The 25,741-nt window shown below is 37.4% G+C and overlaps 1 protein-coding gene across 1 annotated transcript in view; it reads left to right on the top strand.

The window, feature by feature from the left end:
- The window catches only part of TEX11 (testis expressed 11), a 320,825-nt gene that overhangs the window by 260,232 nt on the left and 34,852 nt on the right, over positions 1 to 25,741 (top strand). The window contains 1 exon segment of the mRNA XM_033200830.1: positions 7,922 to 7,994. Coding sequence (XP_033056721.1) covers positions 7,922 to 7,994 — 73 coding nt within the window.

The following is a 25,741-nucleotide window of genomic DNA, read 5'->3' as shown; positions in this document are numbered from 1 at the left end:
ATTCTCAGAATTGTGCGACTATTGATGCAATCTAATTTTAGAACATTTTATCACCCCAAAAAGGAACCCCTTATCCATTTAGCAGTCACTTCTCATTGCCTGCCACCAGTACTAAGCAACTATCTACTTTCTGTCTGTATAGACTTGCCTGTTACAGATATTTCATATAAATGTCATCATCATCATATTTTATACAAATGTCAAATGTTTTTTGTTCTGTACTTTTTTCTGATTGGCTCCTTTTATAAATGCCTAAATAACATTTTCAAGGTTCTTCGTGTTGTAGCATATATCAGTGTTTCATTTCCTTTTATGGCTGAATTATATTCTGTTGTATAAATATATCATTTTTTTTTTTTTTTTTTTTTTGAGACGGTGTCTCGCTCTGTCACCCAGGCTGGGGTGCAGTGACGCGATCTCGGCTCACTGCAAGCTCCACCCCCCGGGTTCACGCCATTCTCCTGCCTCAGCCTCCTGAGTAGCTGGGACTACAGGCGCCCACCACCGCGCCCGGCTAATTTTTTGTATTTTCAGTAGAGACGGGGTTTCACTGTGTTAGCCAGGATGGTCTCGATCTCCTGACCTTGTGATCCGCCTGCCTCGGCCTCCCAAAGTGCTGGGATTACAGGCGTGAGCCACCGCGCCCAGCCAAATATATCACATTTTGAAAATCCATTCATCCATTGATGGACTTTTGGGTTGTTTCTAATTTTCAGCTCTTGTGAATAATGCCATGATGAACATTTATGTACAAATTTTTGCCTGGAAATATGTTTTCATTTCTTTCAATATGAAATATACTAGGAGTGGTATTACTGGGTCATACAGTAACTCTGTTTCATCATTTGAGGAATGCTGGAGTTTTTCAAAGCATCTGCACCATTTTACATTCCCACCAGGACTGAATGAGGATTCCAATTTCTCCACCTCCTTGCCACCACTTGTTATTATATCTTTTTAATTATAGCCATCCTAGTGAGTATAAATTGATACCTCATTGTGGTTTTGATGTGCATTTCTGTGGTGACTAATGATGTTGAGAATCATTTCATGTGCTTATTGGCCATTTGTATATCTTGTTTGGAAAATATCTATTGAAATCTCTTTGCATTTATTTATTTATTTAGAGATGGAGTCTTGTTCTGTCACCCAGGCTGGAGTGCAGTGGCACAATCTCAGCTCACTGCAACCTCTGCCTCCCAGGTTCAAGTGATTGTCCTGCCTCAGCCTCTCGAGTAGCTGGGACTACAGCCACATGCCACTGTGCCCAGCTAATTTTTGTATTTTTGTAGAGACAGGGTTTTGCCATGTTGGCCAGGTTGGTCTCAAACTCCTTACCTCAAGTGATCCACCCACCTCGGCCTCCCAAAGTGCTTCATGCTCATTTTAAATTAGCCTATTTGTCTTTTTACCACTGAGTTGTAATAATTCTTTATATATTCTTTATACTATACTCTTATCAAATACATGATTTGCAATTATTTTCTCCTGTTCTGTGGTTTGTCTTTTCCATTTCTTGCTAGTGCCCTTTGAAATACATTTTTTATTTTTATGATATCCATTTTATTTATTTTGTTATAATATCTGAGACCATTTTGTAATCCAAAGTCATGAAGGTTTACCTCGATGTTTTCTTCTAAGATTTTTTATATTTTCGGCTCTTACATGTAGGTCTATGATCCATTTTGAGTTAATTTTTGTGTGTGGTATGAGATAGGGGTCCAACTTTATTGTTTTGCATGTGAATATCCGTTTGTCCTAGTACTATTTGTTGAGGACAATTTTTTTCCCCATTGAATTATCTTCGTACCATTGTTGAAAATCACTTGACCATAAATGAGAAGGTTTATTCTCAATTCTATTCCATTGACATCTATGTCTATCCTTGGGGCAATACCACATTGCCTTGATAATTATAGCTTTATGTAGTCAGTTTTGAAATAGGAAGGTGTTAGTCCTCCCTCTTTGTTCTTCTTTTTAAAGATTGTTCTGGCTATTCTAGGTCCCTGGAATGTCCATTAGGACCAACTTGTTGATTTCTGCAAAAAAGTCAGCTGTGATTTTGATAGGGGTTGCATTGAAACTGTAGATCAGTTTAGGGAGAATATTAAAGCCTCTGATTCATGAACATGGAATATCTTTCCATTTATTTAGGTTTTTCACTTCTTTCAACAATGTTTTGTGGTTTTCAGATTACAAATTTTTCACTACTTTTTGTAGTCTATTCAGATTTTGTGTTTCCTCTTGAGTCAGTTTTAGTAGTTTATCTTTCTAGAAATTTATCCATTACATCTAAGTTATTGAATTTGTTGGTTTACAGTTGTTCATAGTATTCCCTTATAGTCCTCTTTATTTTTGTAAGGTCAGTAGTGATACCTCCTCTTTTATTCCTAATTTTAGTTATTTGTGTCTTCTCTCTTTTTGTTCTTGGTCAGTATAGACAAAAGTGTATCAATTTTGCTCTTTTTGAGAACCAACTTTTGGTTTCATTTTTTCTATTGCATTTCTAGTCTCTATTTTATTAATTCCCACTGAAATCTTCCTTCTGCTTACTTCCAGTTCAATTTGCTTTTGTTTTTACAGCTTCTTAAGGTAAAACTTGGAGTTACTGATTTGAGATATTTTTATTTTAATATCAACTTTTGCAGCTATAAATTTCCCTTTAGGGACTGCATTAACTGCATCCCATAAATTTTGGTATGTTGTATTTTTTCATTCATCTCAAAATATTTTCTAATTTTCATTGTGTTTTCTTATTTAACCCATTTATTATTTAGGAATCTGTTGTTTAATTTTCACATATTTGTGAATTTCCCAAATTGTCTTCTCTTGCTGGTTTTTAATTTTATTCCACTGTGGTCAGAGTACATACTTTGTGACTCCGATTATTTTAAATTTATTTGAAGTTTGTATTATGGCCTCGCATGTGAGCTATACTAGAGAAAGTGCCATGCATGCGTGCTTGAGAAGAATGTACGTTATACTTGGGTTAGTGAAATGTTTTATGGCTAGTAGGTCTCGTAGGTTAATGGTGTTGTTCAAGTGTTCTATATCCTTGATGGTTTTCTGCCTACTTATTCTATTCATTACTTGAAGTGGGATATTGAAGTCTCCAACTAATAAAAGTTGAATTGTCTATTTCTTTCTTCAATTCTACCCAGTTTTGCTTTATATTTGTGGGGCTCTGTTGTTAGGTTATATATATTTATAATTGCTATATATTTCCAATGGATTGGCCCTTTTAACATTATAAAATTTTCTTCTTTGTCCCTAGTAATTTTTGTTTGTTTGTTTTAGAGTCTATTTTTGTCTGATATTAGTAGTGTTACCCTAACATTCTTATGGTCAATGTTTCCATAACATAACTTTTTTTATCCTTTCATGATCAACCTATTTATTTGTCTTTGAACCTAATATGTGTTTCTTGTAGACAGAATATAGTTGGATCATCTTTGTTTCAATATGATAATCTTTGCCTTTTATTGGGTTGTTTAATGCAGTCACATTTAATGTTAGTGTTTTTATGGTTGTGTAGCAGGACGAACCGCAGACAAAACTCCTCAGACACTGAGTTAAAGAAGGAAGGGGTTTATTCGGCCAGAGGCATCAGCAAGACTTCTGTCTCAAGAGCTGAGCCCCCCAAGTGAGCAATTCCTGTCCCTTTTAAGGGCTCACAACTCTAAGGGGGTGCGTGTGAGAGGGTTGTGATTGATTGAGCAAGCAGGGAGTACATGACTGGGGGCTGCATGCACCGGTAATTAGATTGGAACAAAACAAGATAGGGATTTTCACCGTGCATTTCTATACAATGTCTGTAATCTATAAATAACATAACAGATTAGGTCAGGAGTCAATCTTTAACTACCAGGCCCAGGGTGCGGTGCTGGGCTGTCTGCCTGTGGATTTCATTTCTGCCTTTTAGTTTTTACTTCTTCTTTCTTTGGAGGCAGAAATTGGGCATCAGACAATATGAGGGGCGGTCTCTTCCCTTAGTTGAATTTACTTCTGCCACTTTACCTTTCCATTTCTATATATCTCATGTATTTCTTATTCCTGATTTTCTGAACCTTTACTCTTTTCTTTTGCATTAAGTGAATGTTTTCTAATGTAACATTTTTGTTCTTTTAATGAGTTTTACACAATATTTGAGTTATTTTCTTAGTGGTCACTCTGGGGCTTACAATATAGATCTTAATTTATCAGAATCTACATCAGATTATAAACCCAATTTCAGTGAGATATAGCAATGCTATTCCTATTAGCTGTGTTCTCTCCTCTTTTTTAATGCTATGTTGTTATACATATTACATCTATATATGCTCCAAACACAACAATACATCTTATAGTATCACTTTATAGAATTTTAAGTATTTTAAAGAAACTCAGAGAAGAGGCTGGGCGTGGTAGCTCACACCTGTAATCCTAGCACTTTGGGAGGCCGAGGTGGGCAGATCACTTGAGGTCAGGAGTTCAAAATCAGCCTGGCCAACATGGTGAAACCCCGTCTCTACTAAATATACACAAAAAAAATAGCTGGGCATGGTGGCAGGTGCCTATAATCCCAGTTACTCAGGAGGCTAAGGCAGGAGAATCACTTGAATCCGGCAGGCGGAGGTTGCAGTGAGCCGAGATTGTGCCATTGCACTCCAGCCCGGGCAACAAGAGCGAAACTCCGTCTCAAAAGAAAATAGAAACTTAGAGAAGAAAGTATATATTATGGTTTCTTATATTAAACATGTTACTTACCTTTTATGCTTTTCCTCATTTTTTCCTGTAGATTAGAGTTACTGTATGGTCTCTGGATTAGTCTGTTCTCTCACACACTATGAAGAAATACCTGAGACTGGGTAATTTATAAAGGAAAGAGGTTTAATTGACTCATAATTCCACATGGCTGGGGAGGCCCCAGGAAACTTAGAATCATGGTGGAAGACACCTCTTCACAGGGTAGCAGGAAAGAGAATGAAAGCCGAGTGAAGTGGGAAGCCCCTTGCAGAACCATCAGATCTTGTGAGAATTTACTATCACGAGAATAGCATGGGGAAAACTGCCCCCATGATTCAATTATCTCCCTCCTAGTCCCTCCCACCACACATGAGGATTATGGGAACTACAATTCAAGATGAGGTTTGTGTGGGGACACAGCCAAACCATATCAGTCTCATTTTCTTACTCCAAAACAGCTTTTTTATTGTCAAATACATATTCATTTCTATATGTCAGAGGCCCAACAATACAAATACATATTCACATATATGTCTATATATATTTTTTAAAAAAAACAAGAGAAGAAATATACATTTATATTAATACTATCTTTTATAATTATATATTAATGTTACCAGTGCTCTTTGTTTTTTCATCTGGATTCAAATTACTGTCTGGCATTACTTGCTTTTCAACCTGAAAGATTGTCTCTTAGCAATGAATTCTCTAAGCTCTTGTTTATCCAGGGACATCTTTATTTCACCTTCTCTGAATAATAGTTTTGCTAGGTATTAGATTATTAGTAGATTTTTATTTTTGTTTGATCACTTTGGATATGTTGTCCCACTGCCTTCTGGCCTTTATTGTTTTTAATGAGAAATCAGCTATTAATCTTAATCACCCTTATATGTGGCAAGTCATGTTTCTCTTGCTACTTTCAAATTTTTCTTTGTCTTTTACCATTTTATAATGTATCTGGGTTGGATATCTTTGTGTTTCTTGATCCCACCTAGAGTTTTTTGGGCTTCTTGAGTGTGTAGATTATTGTTTTTCATCAAAATTGGGGAATTTTCAGCCATTTGTTTGAAATATTTTTTCTCTTTTTCTCTCCTTTTGGTAATCCCATTATGGGTATGTTGGTGTGCCTAATGGTGTCTCATGTTTTGCTGACGCTTGGTTTATTTTTTTCTTTTTCATTCTGCTCTCATATTTCATAATCTCTACTAATCTATCTTCATGTTTGCTGATTGCTTCCTCTGCTAAGTCAAACCTAATGTTGATACCCTCTAGTGAGTTTTAAAATTTCATTTATTGTAGTTTTCAACTCCAGCATTTCTGTCTGATTTTTACAATTTTTATCCTTTTATTGAGATTCATTTTTGATGAACATTTTTTTTATCATACCTTCCTTCTTTAAGTGTGGTTTCATTTAGTTATTTGAACATATTTAAAATAGCTGCTTTGAATTCTGTGTCTATTAAGTTTAACATCTGGGCCTTTTCAAAATCAGTTCCTGTTACCTGTTTTTTCCTATGTAGAGGTCACACTTTCCTGTCTCTTTGCATATCTTGTAATTTTCTGTTGAAAACTGGACGTTTTAGATAATATTTTGTAGTATCTTTGGGTACTGATCTCCCCATGGGGTTTGTGGATGTCAATGTTTACTTCTTTATTTGTTTAGTGAATTAGCTATAGGGAAATAGCAAAGTCTATTTTCCCCATAACTGATGTCACTCCTTGGAAGGCACAGTCTTTTCCTGTGCAAAGACTGCTTACACCTCCCTCTGGTAAAGGATGACAGTGATTTTAGGAGGGTTCTTTATTACTCTTTTCCTGATCTGACCTCTTAAGCTTCTAGATGACCTTCTTCTATTGGTAGCACATGCAGCTGTTAGTCTTGACTAATTGCTAGGTGATTACTGTGTGTGCATGTGTGTGTGTGTGTGTGTGTGTGTTTGTGTGTGTGTGTGTGTGTTAAAGTGCTCTTGTGCATAAATTGCCCCACAGCCTGTTCCAATTAAAATAAGACCCCTTTGAAGGAATAGAAATCTTCTTAACTGTCTCTTCACATACTTCTCTCTATAAACTTCTAGTTGGTCTGTTATTTTCTTCTTAATATCATTGAGCTACCAATATCCTCTTAATTGCTCACTACCAAAATCTCCATGATTTTTTACAGTGTCCTTAGACTTGAACTTCCCCATGCTCTGTTCCAACTAAAGTCATTTCCTTTAGGGAGTGCTATAGATCTATAGGGAGTGCTATAGATCTGCCTCTCCTACTGGGCAGAAACTGAACCACTGTTTTGGAGCTAGGGGCAGGGACAGTGGCCCACTTCTGTCAGAGTGACAGTCCAACTGTATGAGTGGAAGAGTAGGCAAGAGTTGTAGTCCCTGATATTCTTGACTTGCTGCTCCCAGCGTGGACACTCTATCCTATAAGCAGCTGAGATGAGAGCTGAGATGAGATGAGATTGAGACCCAGGATCCTGAATTTGCAATGCCTGGGATAGAGCTTTTGCCTTACAAGTAGAGGCTGGGTAGAGAAAGAGAGTTCTAGGCTTCTGAGCTGTGCTTGTTTATAATAGAGCTTCTACAATAGATATCTGGGGGGATGAGAAGTGCCAGCAGTCTGGCCCTTCAGAGAATCCCTAGCCCAGAAACTGGAGGTAGAGAGAGTCCTATCTTCTTGGCCACACCCACCTAAAGTAGTGCTTACATCACACTGAGCTGGCGGATGGTGAGTGAATCATGGCTTAAATGTCACAGGCTCTTACTGTTCTTACTAAGACTTAGTAGATTTCCTGGAATAAATGTTTCTTCATTTTCTCTACACCCTCAGGGCAATTTCCTGAGCCTTTACATGATTATGTTTTCTAATTTTCACTAGTTATGATGATTGCTTTGCTGAGGAGAGGATCCGTGGAGCTCCTCACAGGACTATTCTAGAAGTGTTTCTCTTCTGTTCTAGATTGTTAAAGAAATTGATAATGCTCAAGATTTTTTATTTAATCCTCATTTTTCTGAAACGATAAGGAAATGTGCAAATAGAGGCTAATATTTCTATATAAACTCCAAAATGTTCAGTTTAAACTATCATTTTTCTATTAATTTATTTTTACCTGTTTTTGATGAAAATTATATGAGATTATATTAATTTGCTTAAAGTTCTTTTTTGTTGGGACTAATTATCTTGTTGCATTGTTGCCAAACAGACCATGTTCCTGAGTCGTGCACTTGAGGAGATCCAGATATGCAATGACATCCAGAATTTCCTGAAACAAACAGGTACAGTAGGAACTGGAAGTTTGGTAACACAGTTTGAAAGGAGCTTAGAATCTAAATAAACAAGTCTTTTGTCACCAGAAATTTGTGCCACTGCAGTACTTGATAACCAGTCAAATGGTTTTTTTTTTTCTGTTGTTTTGTTTTGTTTTTTTTGAGACAGGGTCTTACTGTGTCAACCAGGCTGGAGTGCAGTGATGTGATCTTGGCTCACTGCAACCTCTGCCTTCTGGGTTCAAGCAATTCTCCCACCTCAGCCTCCTGAGTAGCTGGGAATACAAGCATGCACCACAACGCCTGGCTAAACTTTTGTATTTTTTGGTAGAGATAGGGTTTCACCGTGTTGGCGAGGCTGGTCTCGAACTCCTGACCTCAAGTGATCTGCCCACCTCGACCTCCTAAAGTACTGGGATTACAGGTGTGAGCCACCACTCCCAGCCCCAATGATTCCTTAAGAGCTGATTTTTTCCCCACTCTATATCAGTATTGACTCCGTAACACACTACTTAGAATAAGAATATTTTTTACTTTGCTTTATATGAAAGTATAGCATTAAATATTTTATTATTGTTCAACATATTATTAATCTTAGATCACTAGATTTAATGTCTAATTTAATCAAGCTTTAACTTTGACTAAATGTAGGCTAGTCTTCACAATCAAGATATCAGATACTGCTAATATTTTGTTATAAAATTATCTAAATAGGCTGGGCATGGTGGCTCACGTCTGTAATCCCAGCACTTTGGGAGGCCGAGGTGGGCAGATCACCTGAGGTTAGGAGTTCGAGGCCAGCCTGACCAACATGGAGAAACCCCGTCTCTACCAAAAATACAAAGTTAGCCGGGCATGGTGGCGCATGCCTGTAATCCCAGCTGCTCAGGAGGCTGAGGCATCCTTGAATCACTTGAACTCAGGAGGCGGGGGTTGCAGTGAGCCGAGATTGCGCCATTGCATTCCGGCCTGGGCAACAAGAGCGAAACTCTGTCTCAAAATAAATAAATAAATGAATAAATAAATAGATAGATAAATAAAATAATCTAAACAGTAGTAAACCGTTGGAAGTTATATAATATCTTGATACTATTTCCTCATTAAATGTGGTATTGGCTTTTAGGTTTAGACCTGAAGTTTTTACAATGTGTTTTTCTGTCCCTGTTTCAGAATTTGTTAAAATCAGTGAATATTCCATTGAATTACATGCTTTTTCAGACTTTATGGAGATAATCATATTTTTCTCTTTTGAACTATTAATATACTGAGTTACAATAATAGATTTTATAAAATTAAGTCATCATTTCATTCCTGGAATAAACCCTATTTGGTCATGGTGTGTTATCATTTTAATATGTTGATGAATTCTGTTTTCCAACATTTAGAAATTATTGGTCTGTCACTTTGTTTTTGCTTATGTGTTATGTCTTTGACAGTTTGAGTATCAAATTATAGGAATTATAAGGAAGAACATAAACACATAAAATGTAATTTACTTCTCTTAGTCTGTGACAGTCATTTAAATGAATAAAAACAACAAAAAGTAAGGATAGAGAAAATCCAAATAAAATACTTATTATAGAAGATTTAATGGAAGTAAACTCTGTAGGTAGCCTGAAAATATACTGTGTATCCTGAGAACAGAAAACATATCATCTTTTCATGTGCCTTTTGAAGTTTTACAAAATTGGTGTCAAGGAGGGCCTGAATAAATTCTAAGACATGTAAATAAAACAAACAACATCGTCTGACCACAATGCAAAAACTAGAAATTAATAACGGAATCATTTTTTTGAAAAACCCTACCACCTGTACATTTTTTTAAAACCCAAACTACACTATACCTAGGATCTAATGGTAATGAAAATAACTCTAAAGCAGTGCTCAGAGCGAAATTCATTGCCTCCGTGATTTTTCTTTAAGCAAGTATATCAGGGCTGGGTGCAGTGGCTTATGCCTGTAATCCCAGTACTTTGGGAGGCCGAGGTGGGTGGATCACATAAGGCCAGGAATTCAAGACCACCCTGCCAACATGACAAAACCCTGTCTCTACTAAAAATACAAAAACGAACCAAATATGGTGGCGTGTGCCCGTAATCCCAGCTACTTGGGAGCCTGAGACACGAGAATCGCTTGAACCCCGCAGGTGGAGTTTGCAGTGAGCCTAGATTGTCCACTGCACTCCAGCCTGGGCAACACAGCAAGACACTGTTTCCAAAAAAATAAAAAATAAAAAAGTACATCAGAATGCCAACTGTCCACCGAAAAAACTGAATTTCTTCTTTTTTAGGAATACAACTAGACTATAGATAGAGTAGATAGAGAGATATAGTGAGATAGAGATAAAGGTCTCTCTATATATACATATTATATATAGTCTAAGCATATTTTTATATATACACACAGCTAGACTATACACAGATATATGTGTGTATATATATATTCTATATATAGACTTCAGGTAATCTTCAGAGTTTTTTTTTTTTTTTTTTTTTTTTTACTGTCTATACATTACAGAGATTTAATGACTGTAGTTAATTAAGGTGACTAATATCAGAATGAAGGAAAGTAAAATTCCCTATTGGAAAACAGTACATTATTTCATGAAAGTTTTGTGGTAAAATATATATAACATAAAATATGCTATTTTAAGTATTTTTAAGTGTACAGTTTTACAACCGTTACCACTATTTTCAAATTTTTTCATCATCCCGAACAGAAACTCTGTACCCATTAAAGAATAATTTCCCCATTCCCCCTTTCTCCAGCCCCTGGTAACCTCTCATATGCTTACTGCCTCTATGAATTTACCTATTCTAGATATTTCTTTTTTTTTTTTTTTTTTTTTGAGTAGGAGTTTTGGTCTGTTGCCTAGGGTGGAGTGTAGCTCCCCGCAGCCTTGAGCCCTGGGCTCAAGCTATCCTCCCACCTCGACCTCCTTAAGTGCTGGGATTACAGGAGTGAACCACCATGCCCAGCCCTAGATATTTCCTTTAAGTGAATCATACAATATTTCCTTTTGTAACTGGCTTATTTCACTTAGTGTAATGTATTCAAGATTCGTCCATGTCACAGCATGTGTCAAAATTCCCTCCCATTTTAAGGCTGAATTATATTCCATCATATGGTGTATTAGTCCGTTTTCATACTGCTATAAAGAACTACCTGAGACTAGGTAACTTATAAAGGAAATAGATTTAATTGACTCACAGTTCAGTATGGCTGGGGAGGCCTCAGTAAACTTACAATCATGGCAGAAGGCAAAGGGGAAGCAAGGCACCTTTTTTACAAGGTGACGGGAAGGAGAAGTGCCGAGTGAAGGGGAAGAGCCCCTTATAAAACCATCAGATCTCATGAGAACTCACTATCACAAGAAGGGCAAGAGGGAAACTGCCCTGGTGATTCCGTCACCTTCACCCAGTCTCTCCTTAACACATGGGAATTATGGGAATTACAATTCAAAATGAGATTTGGGTGGAGACACAAGCCTGACCATATCATTCCACCCTGGACCCTCCCAAATTTCATGTGCCTTTCACATTTCAAAACAATCATGCCTTCCCAGCAGTCCCCCAAAGTCTTAATTCATTCCAGCGTTAACCCGTAAGTCCATGTTCAAAGTCTCATCTGAGACAAGGCAAGTCCCTTCCACCTGTGAGCCTGTAACAGCAAAACCAAGTTAGTTACTTCCTAGATAAAATGGGGGTACAGATATTGGGTAAATACACCCATTCCAAATGGGAGAAATTGGCCAAAACAGAGGGGCTACAGGCCCCATGCAAATCTGAAATCCAGCAGGGCATCAAATCTTAAAGCTCCAAAATGATCTCCTTTGACTCCATGTCTCACATCCAGGTCATGCTGATGCAAGAGGTGAGTTCCCATGGTCTTGGGCAGCTTCGCCCCTGTGGCTTTGCAGGGTACAGCCTCCCTCTTGGTTGCTTTCAAGGGCTGGTATTGAGTGTCTTTGACTTTTCTGGGTGCACAGTGCAAGCTGTCAGTGGATCTACCATTCTGGCATCTGGAGGACGGTGGCCCTCTTCTCAAAGCTCCACTAGGCAGTGCCCCAGTGGGAACTCTGTGTCGGGGCTCCAACCCCACATTTCCCTTCCTCACTACCCTAGCAGAGGTCCTCCATGAGGACGCCACCCCTGCAGCAAACTTCTCCATGGACACCCATTTGTTTCCATACATCCTCTGAAATCTAGGTAGAAGTTCCCAAACCTCAATTCTTGACTTCTGTGCACCTGCAGGCACAACACCACATGAAAGCCACCAAGGCTTGGGGCTTGCACCCTCTGAAGCAATGGCCTGAGCTGTGTGTTGGCCCCTTTTAGCCATGGCTAGGATGTGGCTAAAAGTCACAGTTCCAAGATTACACAAAGCAGAGAAGCCCTGGGCCTGGCCCAGGAAACCATTTTTCCTTCCTAGGCCTCCAGACCTGTGATGGGAGGAGCTGCCTTGAAGGTCTCTGACGTGCCCTGGAGACATTTTCCCTATTGTCTTTGTGATTAACATTGGGCTCCTCGCTACTTATGCAAATTTCTGCAGCCAGCTTGAATTTCTCCCCAGAAAATGGGTTTCTCTTTTCAGTTGCATTATCAGGCTGAAAATTTTCCAAACTTTTATGTTCTGCTTCCCTTTTAAACATAAGTTCCAATTTCAGATCATCTCTCTCAAGTTCATAGTTCCACAGATCTCTAGGACAGAGGCAAAATGCCACCAGTCTCTTTGCTAAAGCATAGCAGGAGTGACCTTTGCTGCAGTTCCCAAGAAGTTCCTCATCTCCATGTGAGACTATGTCAGCCTGGGCTTCACTGTTCATATCACTGTAAGCATTTTGGCCAAAACCATTCAACAAGTCTCTAGGAAGTTCCAAACTTTCCCAGATCTTCCTGTCTTCTAAACCTTCCAAAGTGTTCCAACCTCTTACCTGTTATCCAGTTCCAAAGTCACTTCCACATTTTTGGGTATCTTGATAGCAGTACCTCACTCTACTGGTACCAATTTACTGTATTAGTCCATTCTCGCCATTTTACATTCCCACCAGCAAATGCATCTTAATTTCTCCACCTCCTCGCCAACACTTGTTGTTTTCCATTTTTTATTATTATAGCTATTCTAGTAGGTGAAATAGTATCTCATAGTTTTGATTAGTATTTCTCTGATGACTAAAGTGTTGAGCATCTTTTCATGTGCTTATTGGTTATTTGTATTTCACCTTTGAGGGAGGGAAAGGACTTGTCTATTCAAGTTATTTGCCCATATTTAAAATTGGGTTGCTTTTTGGTGTTGAGTTTTAGGATTTCTTTATATATTTTGTATATTAAACCTTTATCAGGTATATGATTTGCAAATATTTTCTCCCGTATGTTTTCTTTTCACTTTCTTGATAATGTCCTTTGATATAAAAAAGTTTTTAACTTTGATGAAGTCCAATTTATCTACCTTTTCTTTTGTTGCTTGTGCTTTCAGTGTCATGTCAAAGAATCCATTGCCAAATCCAAAGTCATGAAGATTTATTCCTATATATTCTTCTAAGAGTTTTATGGTTTTAGCTCATATGTTTGGGTAATTGATCCATTTTGAGTTCATTTTTGTATTCAATGGTGTAGTAGGCATCCAACTTCATTCTTCTGCCTGTGGAAATCCAGTTGCCACCACACCATTTGTTGAAGAGACTATTCTTTTTTGTTTGCTTGTTTGTTTGTTTGTTTGTTTGTTTGTTTTGAGACAGAGTTTTGCTTCTTGCCCAGGCTGGAGTGCAATGGCACAACCTTGGCTCACTACAACCTCCTCCTCCCTGGTTCAAGTGATTCTTCTGCCTCAGCCTCCCAAGTAACTGGGATTACAGGCATGCACCACCATGCCCAGCTAATTTTGTATTTTTAGTAGAGGCAGGGTTTCTCCATGTTGGTCAGGCTGGTCTCAAACTCCTGACCTCAGGTTTTTGAGGTCACCCACCTCGACCTCCCAAAGTGCTGGGAATACAGGTGTGAGCCACCATGCCCAGCCTGAAGAGACTATGCTTTGTCCCATGTAATGGTCTTGACACCCTTGTTGAAAATCAGTCTGCCATAGATGTATGGGTTTATTTCTTAACTCTCAGTTCTATTCTGTTGGTCTATATGTCTATCCTTATGGTAGTACCACACTGTTTTATTACTGTAGCTTTGTAATAAGCTTTGAAACAGAAAAGTGTTGGCCCTCCAGCTTTGTTCCTTTTCAAGATTCGTTTTGAACTATTGGGGCACCTTACAATTCCATATAAATTTGAGAATTGACTTTTTCATTTCTGTAAAAAGAGGCTGATGGAATTTTTATAGGGATTGCTTGGCATAATATAAATTTTGAAGTGTTGACATCTTAACAATATTAAGTCTTCCAATCCATGAATGTAGGCTGTCTTTTCATTTATTTAGGTTTTCTTTAATGTCTTTCATCAGTGTTTTATAGTAATCATTGTACAGATCTTCCACCTTCTTGGCTAAATTTATTCTTTTGAATACTATCGTAAATGAATTGTTTTCTTAATTTCCTTTTTGGATTGTTCATTGCTGATGTATAGAAACACAATTGATTTTTGCATGTTGATCTTTTACCTGCAACTTTGCCGAATTTGTAGCTTTCTTGTGGTTTCTTTGGGATTTTCTATACATAGGGTCATGTCATCTGTGAACAGTGAGAGTTACACTTCTTTCTTTTTACTTTGGATGCCTTTTGTTTCTTTTTGTTGCCTAATTTATCTGGCTAAAACTTCCTGTACAATGTTGAATAGCGGTAGTGAGAGAGGGCATCCTTGTCTTGTTCCTGATCTTAGGGGTAAGCTTCCACCATTGAGTATAATGTTAACTGTGGAGTTTTTTAATGCCCTTTATCAGGTTGAGGCTATTCCCTTCCATTCCTAGTTTATCTGAAAATATTTTGGATTTTATCACATGATTTTTCTGCATCAATGAATATGATCTTTTTTCCTTTTTTTCATTGATGTGGTATATTACATAATTGATTTGCTTATGTTGAACCACCCTTGCATTCTTGGGATAAATCACACTAATCAGATTGTATAATCCTTTAATATGCTGTAAGATTTGGTTTGCTAGTATTTTGTTGGCATTTTTTATTGATATCCATGAAGAATATTGGTTTGTAATTTTCTTTTCTTTAATGTCTACATTTGACTTTAGTATCAGGGTGATGCTGGCTTCATAGAAGAAGTTAGGAAATATTCCCTCCTCTTCCATTATTTGGAAGAGTTTGAGAAGAACTGCTGTTTATTCTTCTTTAAATGTTTGGAAGAATTCACCAGTGAAGCCATCTGGTCCTGGACTTTTGTTTATTGGGAGGTTTTAAATTACTTATTTAATCTCTACTTGTTATAGGTCTGTTGAGATTTTCTATTTCTTCTAAAGTCAATTTAGTAATTTGTGTGCTTTTAGGAATTTGTCATTTTGTCTAAGTTATCTAACTTTTTGATGTACAATAGTTCATAGTAATCTCTATTTGTGATTCAATTTTTGGAAGGTAAAATCAAGAGTTGTTAGAGGCAAATTGGGCACTTGATTAAAATAGGATCTGATAGTTCTGTTTTTAGTTTTTTGAGAAATCTTCACACTGTTGTCCATGGAAGCTCTACTGATTTACATTCCCACCAGCAGTGTAAAGCATTCCCTTTTCTCTGCATCCTTGCCAACTTCGTTATTTTTTGACATTTTAATAATGGACATCCTGACTGGTGTAAGATGATATGTCATTGTGGTTTTAATTTGCATTTCTCTGATGACTTTTCAATCCAGCAATCCCACTACTGGGTAATCTACCCAAAGGTAAAGAAATTATATATTGAAAAGATACCAGCACTCATATGTTTATTGCAGCACTATTCACAGTTGCAATGATATGGAGTCAACCTATGTATCCGTCAATGGATGATTGGACAAAGAAAATGTGGAATGAAGATATACACAATTAAGTAGTACTCAGCCATAAAAATAGAATGAAATCAGGTCATTTGCAGTAACGTGGATGAAACTGGAGGCCATTATCTTAAGTGGAACAACTCAGAACGAGAACGTCAAATACTGCATGTTCTCACTTATAAGTGGGAGCTAAATAAAGTACGCACATGGACACAGAGGGTGGAATAAAGGACACTGGAGACTAGGAAGGGTGAGATGGTGGGAGGGGGTTAAAGGATGAGAAATTTCTTAATGGGTACAATGTACATTATTTGGGTAATGGTTACAGTAAATACCCAGACTTCACTACTGCTTAATATATCCATGTAACAAAATTGAACTTGTGTTCTTTAAATTTATACAAATTAAAAATAAAATAAATAAATAGGATCATGAGTGCCCAATAAATGATACTTGGTTATCTATCTAAACAAAGTAACAATCAAACATTTAAAAATAAACATAGGGCCAGGTGCTTTGGAAGGCCAAGGTGGGCAGATCACCTGAAGTCAGGAGTTTGAGACCAGCCTGGCCAACATGGTGAAACCCCATCTCTACTAAAAATACAAAAATTAGCTGGGTGTGGTGGCATGTGCCTGTAATCCCAGCTACTTGGGAGGCTGAGGTAGGAGAATTGCTTGAACCTGGGGGGTGGAGGTTGCAGTGAGCTGAGATTGTGCCACTGCGCTCCAGCCTGGGAGACAGAGTGAGATTCCATCACAAAAAATAAATAAATAAATAAATAAATAAACGTACATAGGAGGACACCATTCTAACATAGGAGGTAACACAATTCTAAAGAACTTTAGCTCTTTGACAAGTGAGAAACCTTTGTTCTTTGTTAGTTTGCCACTAAATAATCAAAAATAAAGAAAAAGACAACATAAAGCTCAGAGAATTATTATGCTTGTAAAACACAGAATCTGCTATCTAGGCAGATTACACAGAAGATAAAGAATAACTTTTGCATTGTGGTGAAGGCATTAATCAGTAAACTAAGGAAGCAAGCCCATCAAAATTTAGATAACGTTGCTATGATTTTAACACATTGCATAGCTTTATTTCAGACTTAGGTTTAAACCAGGGCAAAAAAATTTCACTTTCCCAGTTTGTCCTTCATTATGTTCTTTGATGTTCTGGAACAAACTGACCATCTTTCAGAGCATCCGCTAGGTCAAAACTGTTTTCATAATAATACTAAGATGTGTAGTTTTCCAGAGGCAATATGATGTGTGATACTGTAATAGATTGAATGCAGAAGCAAATAGTAGAGACTAATTATTTCTATTAAATTGGGCATTAAGGAACTTTGCAAAAATGTGAAGCAATCTTCTTATTTTTAAAATAAAATTATTTTTATTAAAATTGACATCAACATGCAACAGATTCATCTCAAATCAATTCAGTCAATAAATATATTTAATTTTTCTGTTTTAATTTATAATATGGTAAGTATTGATAGTTACAACATACATGCGGAAAACCTCTTTGGAAGTCCTTAGTAATATTTCAGAGTACAAAGGGGTCCTGAGAACAGAAAGTTTGAGAACCACTGTCTTAGAAACAAACTACCTATCCCTTTAAAAACAGAAGCATATACCCATTTGTCACTCTTGCTCATAATATAATCTCAACACTTGTTTTAATTTTAACTTTTAACCAAAATAATATCTATTTCAAAGAGAAAATTTGAGGGGTGCAATTGAGAACTATCTCTCACAAACATTATAGCAGATTAACAGAGCTCATGAACACATGTAGCACTTTCAATGTACACACCCATCCCTTTTAAAGAGGAAAATGAACACAACCATTAACATGACCCAAAGATATTGCCGCTTTATAGCATATAAAAATAAGAAGCAACAGTATATAGGACCAGGTGTGGTGGCTCATGCCTGTAATCCCAGCACTTTGGGAGGCCGAGGTACTTGAATCACGAGGTCAGGAGATCAAGACCAGCCTGACCAACATGGTGAAACCCCATCTCTACTAAAACTACAAAAAATTAGCTGGGCGTGGTGGCACATGCCTGTAGTCCCAGCTACTCGGGAGGCTGAGCTAGGATAATTACTTGAACCCGGCAGGCGGAGGTTGCAGTGAGCCAAGATCACACCACTGCACTCCAGCCTGGGTGACAGAGCAAGACTCCATCTCAAAAAAAAAAAAAAAGAAGAAGAAGAAGCAACAGTATATAAACTTAAAACTATGCTTAGTGAGGCCAAGGTAGGAGGATTGCTTGAGCCCAGGAGTTCAAGACCAGCCTGGGCAACATAGGAAGACCCCGTCTCTATAAATAATTTTTTAAAGAATTAACCAGGAATAGTGGCACATGCTTATACTCCCAGCTACTTGGGAGGCTGTGGCAGGAGGATTGCCTGAGCCTGGAAGGCTGTAGCTTCAGTGAGCCATGAATGTGCCACTGTACTCCAGCCTGGGTGACAGAGTGAGACCCTGTCTCAAAAAAAAAAAAAAACAAAAAACTATGCTTAGTAATCAATATTTAAGCAGTCTATTAATTAAAATTTATGTAAGTATCCAATGATTATTCATTAATGAGCTCAATTTAATATCAAACCAGTGCTTTAAGTTAATTAGATTGTCTTAAATCTAACATACCACAGAATGTAATTACTGGTGAAATGAAAATTTGTCAGAACAGGGATTCAATTTCAGTTGAACACAAATTTACATCTTTCATAATCTTAAATATTACATATAAGTAACATTATCTTATTTGATTAGTAAATCTATGCATTTAGGAAAAACAGACCCAAGTAAAATAAAATGTTTGCTTGTTTTATACATTACATAAATAAATCACCAAAAACAACATAGCTCTTTTAAATAAAAATTATTTTTTAATGTTTTGTTTTTAATTTTTGTAGGTATATTATAAGTGTATCTGTTTATTGGTTACATGAGATATTTTGATACAGGCATGCCATGCATGATAATCACATTAGGGTACATTAGGTAGCCATCACATCAAACATTTATCCTTTGTGTTACAAACAATCCAATTATACTCTTTTACTTATTTTAAAATGTACAATTAAGTTAATACTGACTGTGGTCACCCTGTTGGGCTAGCAAACACTAGGTCTATTCACACTTTCTATATTTTTTTATCCATTACCCATCCCCACATTCTCCCCTACTACCTTTCCCAGCTTCTGGTAACCATCATTCTACTCTCTATTTCCGTGAGTTCAGTTGGCTTAATTTTTAGCTTCCACAAATAAGTGAGAACATGCAAGGTTTGTCTTTCTGTGCCTGGCTTATTTAACTTAGCATAATGACCTCCAATCCCATTCATATTGTTGCAAATGACTAGATCTCATTCTTTTTAATGGCTAAATAGTGCTCCATTGTACATATATACCACATTTTCTCTATCCAGTCATCTGTTGATGGACAGTTAGGTTGCTTCCAAATCTTTGCTTTTGTGAATAGTGCTGCAATACATAGGGGAGTGCAGATATCTCTTCAATATACTGATTTCCTTTCTTTTGAGTGTACACCTAAGCATGGGATTGCTGACTCTTCTCCATAGTGGTTGTACTAATTTATGTTCCCACCAGCAGTGTACAAGGGTTCCCTTTTTTCCACATCATCGCCAGCATTTGTTTTTGCCTGTGTTTTGGATATAAGCCATTTTAACTGGGATGAGATGATATCTCATTGTAGTTTTGGTTTGCATTTCTCTGATGATCAGTGATGCGGAGCACCTTTTCAGTTGCCTGTTTGCGATCGTATGTCTTCTTTGAGAAATGTCTATTCAGATCCTTTGCTCATTTTAAAAATTAGATTACTAGATTTTTTTCCTATAGAGTTGTTTGAGCTCTGTATATATATCTGCTTATTAATCCCTTCTCAGAGGGGTAGTTTGCAAATACTCTTTCCCATTCTGTGGGTTGTCTCTTCAGTTTCTTGATTAAACAAGAATTATTAAACGAATCTCATTTGCCAAAGGTTTACCTTAATTTTGGATTCTTAAAATGTTTGAGGTAGCAGAATTTTTGTAAAAATATTTTTAGTTTAGTACATTTTAGTGTTAAAAGTTCAACTTCTGGCCAGGCACAGTAGCTCAAGCCTGTAATCCCAGCGCTTTGGGAGGCCAAGGTGGGTGGATCACCTGAGGTCAGGAGTTTGAGACCAGTCTGGCCAACATGGCAAAACCGTGTCTCTACTAAAAATACAAAAAATTAGCTGAGTGTGGTGGTGGGCGCCTGTAATCCCAGTTACTTGGAAGGCTGAGGCAGGAGAATTGCTTGAACCCGGGAGGCGGAGGTTGCAGTGAGCCAAAATCGTGCAATTGCACTCCAATCTGGGCAACAGGAGCGAAACTCTGTCTCAAAAAAAAAAAAAAAAAAAGAAGTTCAACTTCTTTTTTCTTGGAATTAAAAAAATATATATGTATGTAAGTTCTTATTTATGTCTATAAATTAGAACGGAGCTCCTTTAATTTAGGAAACTTTATAATATAACTTATTAATACTCCCCAGAGATAGGAAAATATTTTATACTTACACAATGTGAGGTCAAAGCCTTTTTCAGTTGTAGACACATAAACATAGATAAAGTGATCTTATGAATGCAGATCTACAATTTCAGCTACAAGTTGAGAGTAAACACAGAAATAAGTCAGTGCAGATATTAAAGTGTTCACCTTCCCTGTGGACATGAAATTACTGTTTAATTTGAGTCCAAAATGAACAAATAGAACAATAAAAAAGACAAATTCTCTGTTATTTACCACCCATCAGTGACTAGATAAGTGACTAGATGATCCAATAGTCCAACTGCAAAGACCACCAAATGGTCAGACCATATAATCACATTCCCAGTCATTGCTGCTACCAAGGAAGAATATAACTTACTGACTATACACAAACCAGAAACTAAAACAAAACATAAACTCAATAGAAAAGAAAAAAGAAAGAAGCAGAGATTCAACAAAGTTCTGCTGCCACTTTGGATTCAGTCTGGAAGTCAAGAAAAGATAATGTAAACAGTCTATGACTTACATTTCTCCAGTAACACAATTTACTTGTGTTACAATTTACAATACACTTGGCCCTGTCAGGTGTATCCGTTGGGCATCTCAGTCAGTACTTTTAAGATATAACCTTGGCTGGGCGTGGTGGCTCATGCCTGTAATCCCAGCCCTTTGGGAGGCCAAGGCAGGCAGATTACTTGAGGTCAGGAGTTCGAGACCAGCTTGGCCAACTTGGTAAAACCTCATCTCTACTAAAAATACAAAAATTAGCTGGGCATTGTGGTGGGCACCTGTAATCCTAGCTACTTGGGAGGCTGAGGCAGGAGAATCGCTTGAACCCAGGAGACAGAGGTTGCAGTGAGCAGAGATCCTGACAGTGCACTCCAACCTGGTGACAGAGTGAGACTCTGTCTCAAAAAAAAAAAAAGATATAATCAGGACTCTCTTAGGAATATTAAATGAACACATCAAGGATTTTATTTAATTCATTAACTGATGAGGAAACCAGGAAGACGTTACAACCAATTTCAATTGGCATTTCATTTTCCTATTTTCTGTCTCTTACTGTTTATTCAGTGGTGTCTGTTTTCTTTTTGCTGCTTCCACTTCCTTTTGCTGCTTCCAGTTTTACCTTTATTCCTGTGATGGCTTATTTTTTTCTTTCCATTTCCTTCTTTGTCTCTGAAATAGCTCATATTCCATTTGCTTTTGCGTCTACCAACTCTTCCCTGAATTCTAGCATTTCTGCTTTATATTTTGTTTTATAGGGATGATTACTTAATTAATATTACTGAATTTATGCTGATATGTTTAGTCACAATTTTAATCTGCGTGTGGCAACATTTCTCTGGTGAGAATTCTCCATCTGCCATTTTTTTTTCCTGTTTCTTCCATCCCATTTTCATGTAGTATGTTTGTGTATAAACTGTGCTGGAGTTGTTTGTTTTGTTTTGCTTTGCTTTGCTTTGCTTGATAATATCTTTAATTGCAATGAGGTCTCTTTAGACCTTCTACTTGGAGATGATACATGTGGAGAGGAGATCAGGACCCGATCAAGGATAATAGAAATTTTTACTTAAGATCAAAGGTTGTTGTGTATGTGAGTTCTGATAGGCTCCACATCTTCTCAGGTAGTAGATATAGTCAGCTATGGGCTTCTCATAACAAAGACTCTTTCCTCCCCACTGCTTCACTGACCTGTAGCTCACTCTTTCTTCTCTGCTTGTCAAAACCAAACCAAGTCCAGACAAGTTCCCTTTACCAGCCTCTAAACTCTTTTCTTGTTATTGTAGATAAAGGATTTGCACTTCAGGGTGTGCTCCTCCCCTTGGAGTGATGTACTTTTGCTGACTTTTTCTGATTCTATTTTTATTTTTAAAACATATGTGTGTATGTATACACAAATACCCTAGACTGTAAGCTCCACAAGGACAGATACTGTGTCTGATTTTGCTTACCTTTGTATTGTGCACCTAGCACATAATAGGTCTTTAGAATAACATACATATATATTCTTATAAAATATATGTCTATGTATATATATTTATGAATGTATATATCACCTATAAAGCCTTGAAAGGATGCACACCAAACTTAACACTTGATAGCTCTTGGAACAAGTATTAGTGTGTTTAAGGGACTTTCACTTTTTATTTTGTTCTGCATTTGAATTTTTCAATGAATATATAGTACTTTAATAATTAAAATGAAAGATACATTTAGAAAAATTATTCTGACTTGTTAAAGGTTTATGTTTCTTGAGATTATGTATTTCCAATGAACTATTGCCTAAAATAATGAGCCCAGTATGTCAGCAATGTAAATAAATGATTAAGCTACCAACTGCAAATAGATACATTGAGGGAAACTACAAAGCCAGTGAATCATAAACTCTTGAGGGAAAATTGGAAAATGCCATCCTTTTAAAAATCTACTCCAAATCAGAGTTAATTAAGAGCTGTATAAACAGTGATTAAAATTTTAGTGCTATGCGAATTGGCTTTTACAAAAGGATTAACCCTGACATGCCACTATATTAGTGACCTAAGGAAAGCAGCTCACCACATTTATTCTGCAAAGTATTTATTAAATTCCTAAGGGCTACTATGTATTGCAGAAATAAGGAAATGTGTTACTGTCTCTGTCCCTAAGAAATTTACAGTAAAGAAAGTAGGTCAGAAACGTAGTCAATTACACATATATAAGGCAAAATGAAATAACTATACTAATAGGGATACAGAATATATGGGACCACAGAGGAAGAAATGATCTATTCCGAAAGGTGATATTTGAACTTACTCTTCAAGAGTAAATAGAATTTTAATGGTAGGAACCAAGTGAACAGAAGTCAGGAGTAGTACAGGAGAACATTGTTAGTTTGGGGATTATCTCTTATTCAGGGGTTATATAGTGGGAGATGAGTCTGTATCTTAGTCTGTTTCTGCTGCTGTAACAAAATACCTCATGCAGACTGGGTAACTTACAGAAGAGAAAAATTTATTTTCTCACATTTCTGGAGGCTGGGAAGTCTATGGTCAAGGCTCCAACAGGTTCAGTTTTCTGGTGAGGGCTGCTCTCTGATTGCAAGATGATACCTTGTTGCTGTATCCTCCAGGGGGAAGAAGCACTGTGTCTTCACAGGGAGGAAAGTGGAAGGGCAAGAAAAGCTAGTGCTGTGTGGAAGCCTCTTTTTTAAGGGCCATAAGGGCTATCTGTAACCCCGTTCATGAGGGAGGAGCCCTGTGGGCCTAATAAGCTATTAAAGGTTCCACCTTTTATCCTATCACATTGGCCATTAAGTTTCAACACCTGAATTTTGGAGGGGACACATTCAAACCACAGTAGGCTGAAAGTAGTGTGATTTGTGATGTGCCCATTCTCAATAACAAATTAGGCCACTAGTATCACCTAGTTTCAAGCTATCTCATGTCTCACTTGGAACACTGCAATAGCTTCCCAAGCGTCCTCTCTGCTGCAACTCTTGCCCTCCTAATACATTCAATAGCCACACAGCAGCCAGAGTATTATAACATAAGTCAGTTCATGTCAGTGTCCTTGCACTTCCCATTTAAATGGGTTTAAAATAAAATCCCAAGTCCTTACCATAATCTACAAGGCCATAGATAATCCGGCCCTTGCTACCTCTCCTGCCACTCTGCCTCATAGCTCAATGTACTCTAGCCCTACTATGTCCCGATAACACCTTGTACTTCCCTGCTTCTGGGCCTTTGTATTTGCCCTTTCCTTTGCATCAAACACTCTTGTCCTAGATATTCATATGCCTTGCTCCCCAACTTGCTCAAGTTTTACCCCCTCAGAGACCACACCCTTTCAAAAATAGCAACTTTCAATACTATTTGCCCCCTTAACCTGTGTGTTGACTACTTGACATATTCTATGTTGTTTATTGTTTGTATCCCTAAATAGAATCTAAGTTCCATGCAGGCAGAAAAGTTGTCTGTCTTGTTCATTCTTTATCCATACCTCCTAAATTTTACCTGGCATATAATAGGACTCAATAAATATTTATTAAATGAAATCCTGCTATAACACCAGAAATTCTATCATTAGAGAGTCATTTATTTTAGTTTAGAGCATTTTGATCTTAGAAAACCCTCTATGCGGCCGGGTGCAGTGGCTCAAGCCTGTAATCCGAGCACTTTGGGAGGCCGAGACGGGCGGATCACGAGGTCAGGAGATCGAGACCATCCTGGCTAACACGGTGAAACCCCGTCTCTACTAAAAAATACAAAAAACTAGCCGGGCGATTTGGTGGGCGCCTGTAGTCCCAGCTACTCGGGAGGCTGAGGCAGGAGAATGGCTTAAACCAGGAGGCGGAGCTTGCAGTGAGCTGAGATCCGGCCACTGCACTCCAGCCTGGGCGCGAGACTCCGTCTCAAAAAAAAAAGAAAAGAAAACCCTCTATGCAAAGATCCTTGGGAGAGGTCACAATTTAGTCACTATCAGCGTATACTCTGGGAGAGGAACATTTAGAAAAAATACCTAATGGAGACTGAACTTGGGATTTAGAGCAGAGAAGGGCAGGTTTGCAGGGGGAAAAAGGAAATTTAAGGGGAAGTTGAGTTTGTACCAAAGATGACTTCGCTTATAGTGAGAAGAAACTCAAACCTTTCTAACTTGAAGAAGCTCACAGCTTCTGAATCTCTCTTTCTGGCTGTGAAAAGAGATTTCCTCTTTTGGGTCTCCATTGAAGATTATCATTTTGGATGTTGCTAAGAGCATCCTTGGAGTCAGAGTCTCTATATATAGTGAATCATCAAATGTTAGGGCTAGAAGTAATCTTGGTGATTTGGTTTCTTAAAACTATTTATTTTATAACATGAGTTAAACATTTATCACAAAAACAGGAAGATAGAGAAAAGGCTTTAGTTTTTGTAGGTCATTGCAAGGCAGAATTTCACTTATCTCCAGTACTATAATTTTTACTTTGGTATGAAGTATTCATCAAGTGTCATCATCGAAATTATTAGTGGTTATGACAAACAAGGCAAACCTCCTGAGAGCTTTAGAACAAAGCCAAGCATGGATGCTCTGCCAGCAGAAATGCAGTTCAGCTGGCAGGGCAGAGGATTATCTACATTTTTATATATTACGTATTACATATTTGTATATTAGGGTCTCCTCAACCCATAACTGGAAAGTTCATTCTAATTTATCCAAATACAGTTGATAAAAGTTGCCAGTTAACATGGCACATGCTAGAAATAGAAATATTTTTCGTCTTTTCCATTGTACACACCAAAACTAGGATTGAATGCTTATTCCTTTGCAGGCAG

The sequence above is a fragment of the Trachypithecus francoisi genome, unplaced genomic scaffold (genome assembly GCF_009764315.1).
Source record: "Trachypithecus francoisi isolate TF-2019V2 unplaced genomic scaffold, Tfra_2.0 Lachesis_group6, whole genome shotgun sequence".
Lineage (NCBI taxonomy): Eukaryota > Metazoa > Chordata > Mammalia > Primates > Cercopithecidae > Trachypithecus > Trachypithecus francoisi.
Note: the sequence above shows the minus strand (reverse complement) of the source record. Positions and strands in the feature narration are given on the sequence as shown.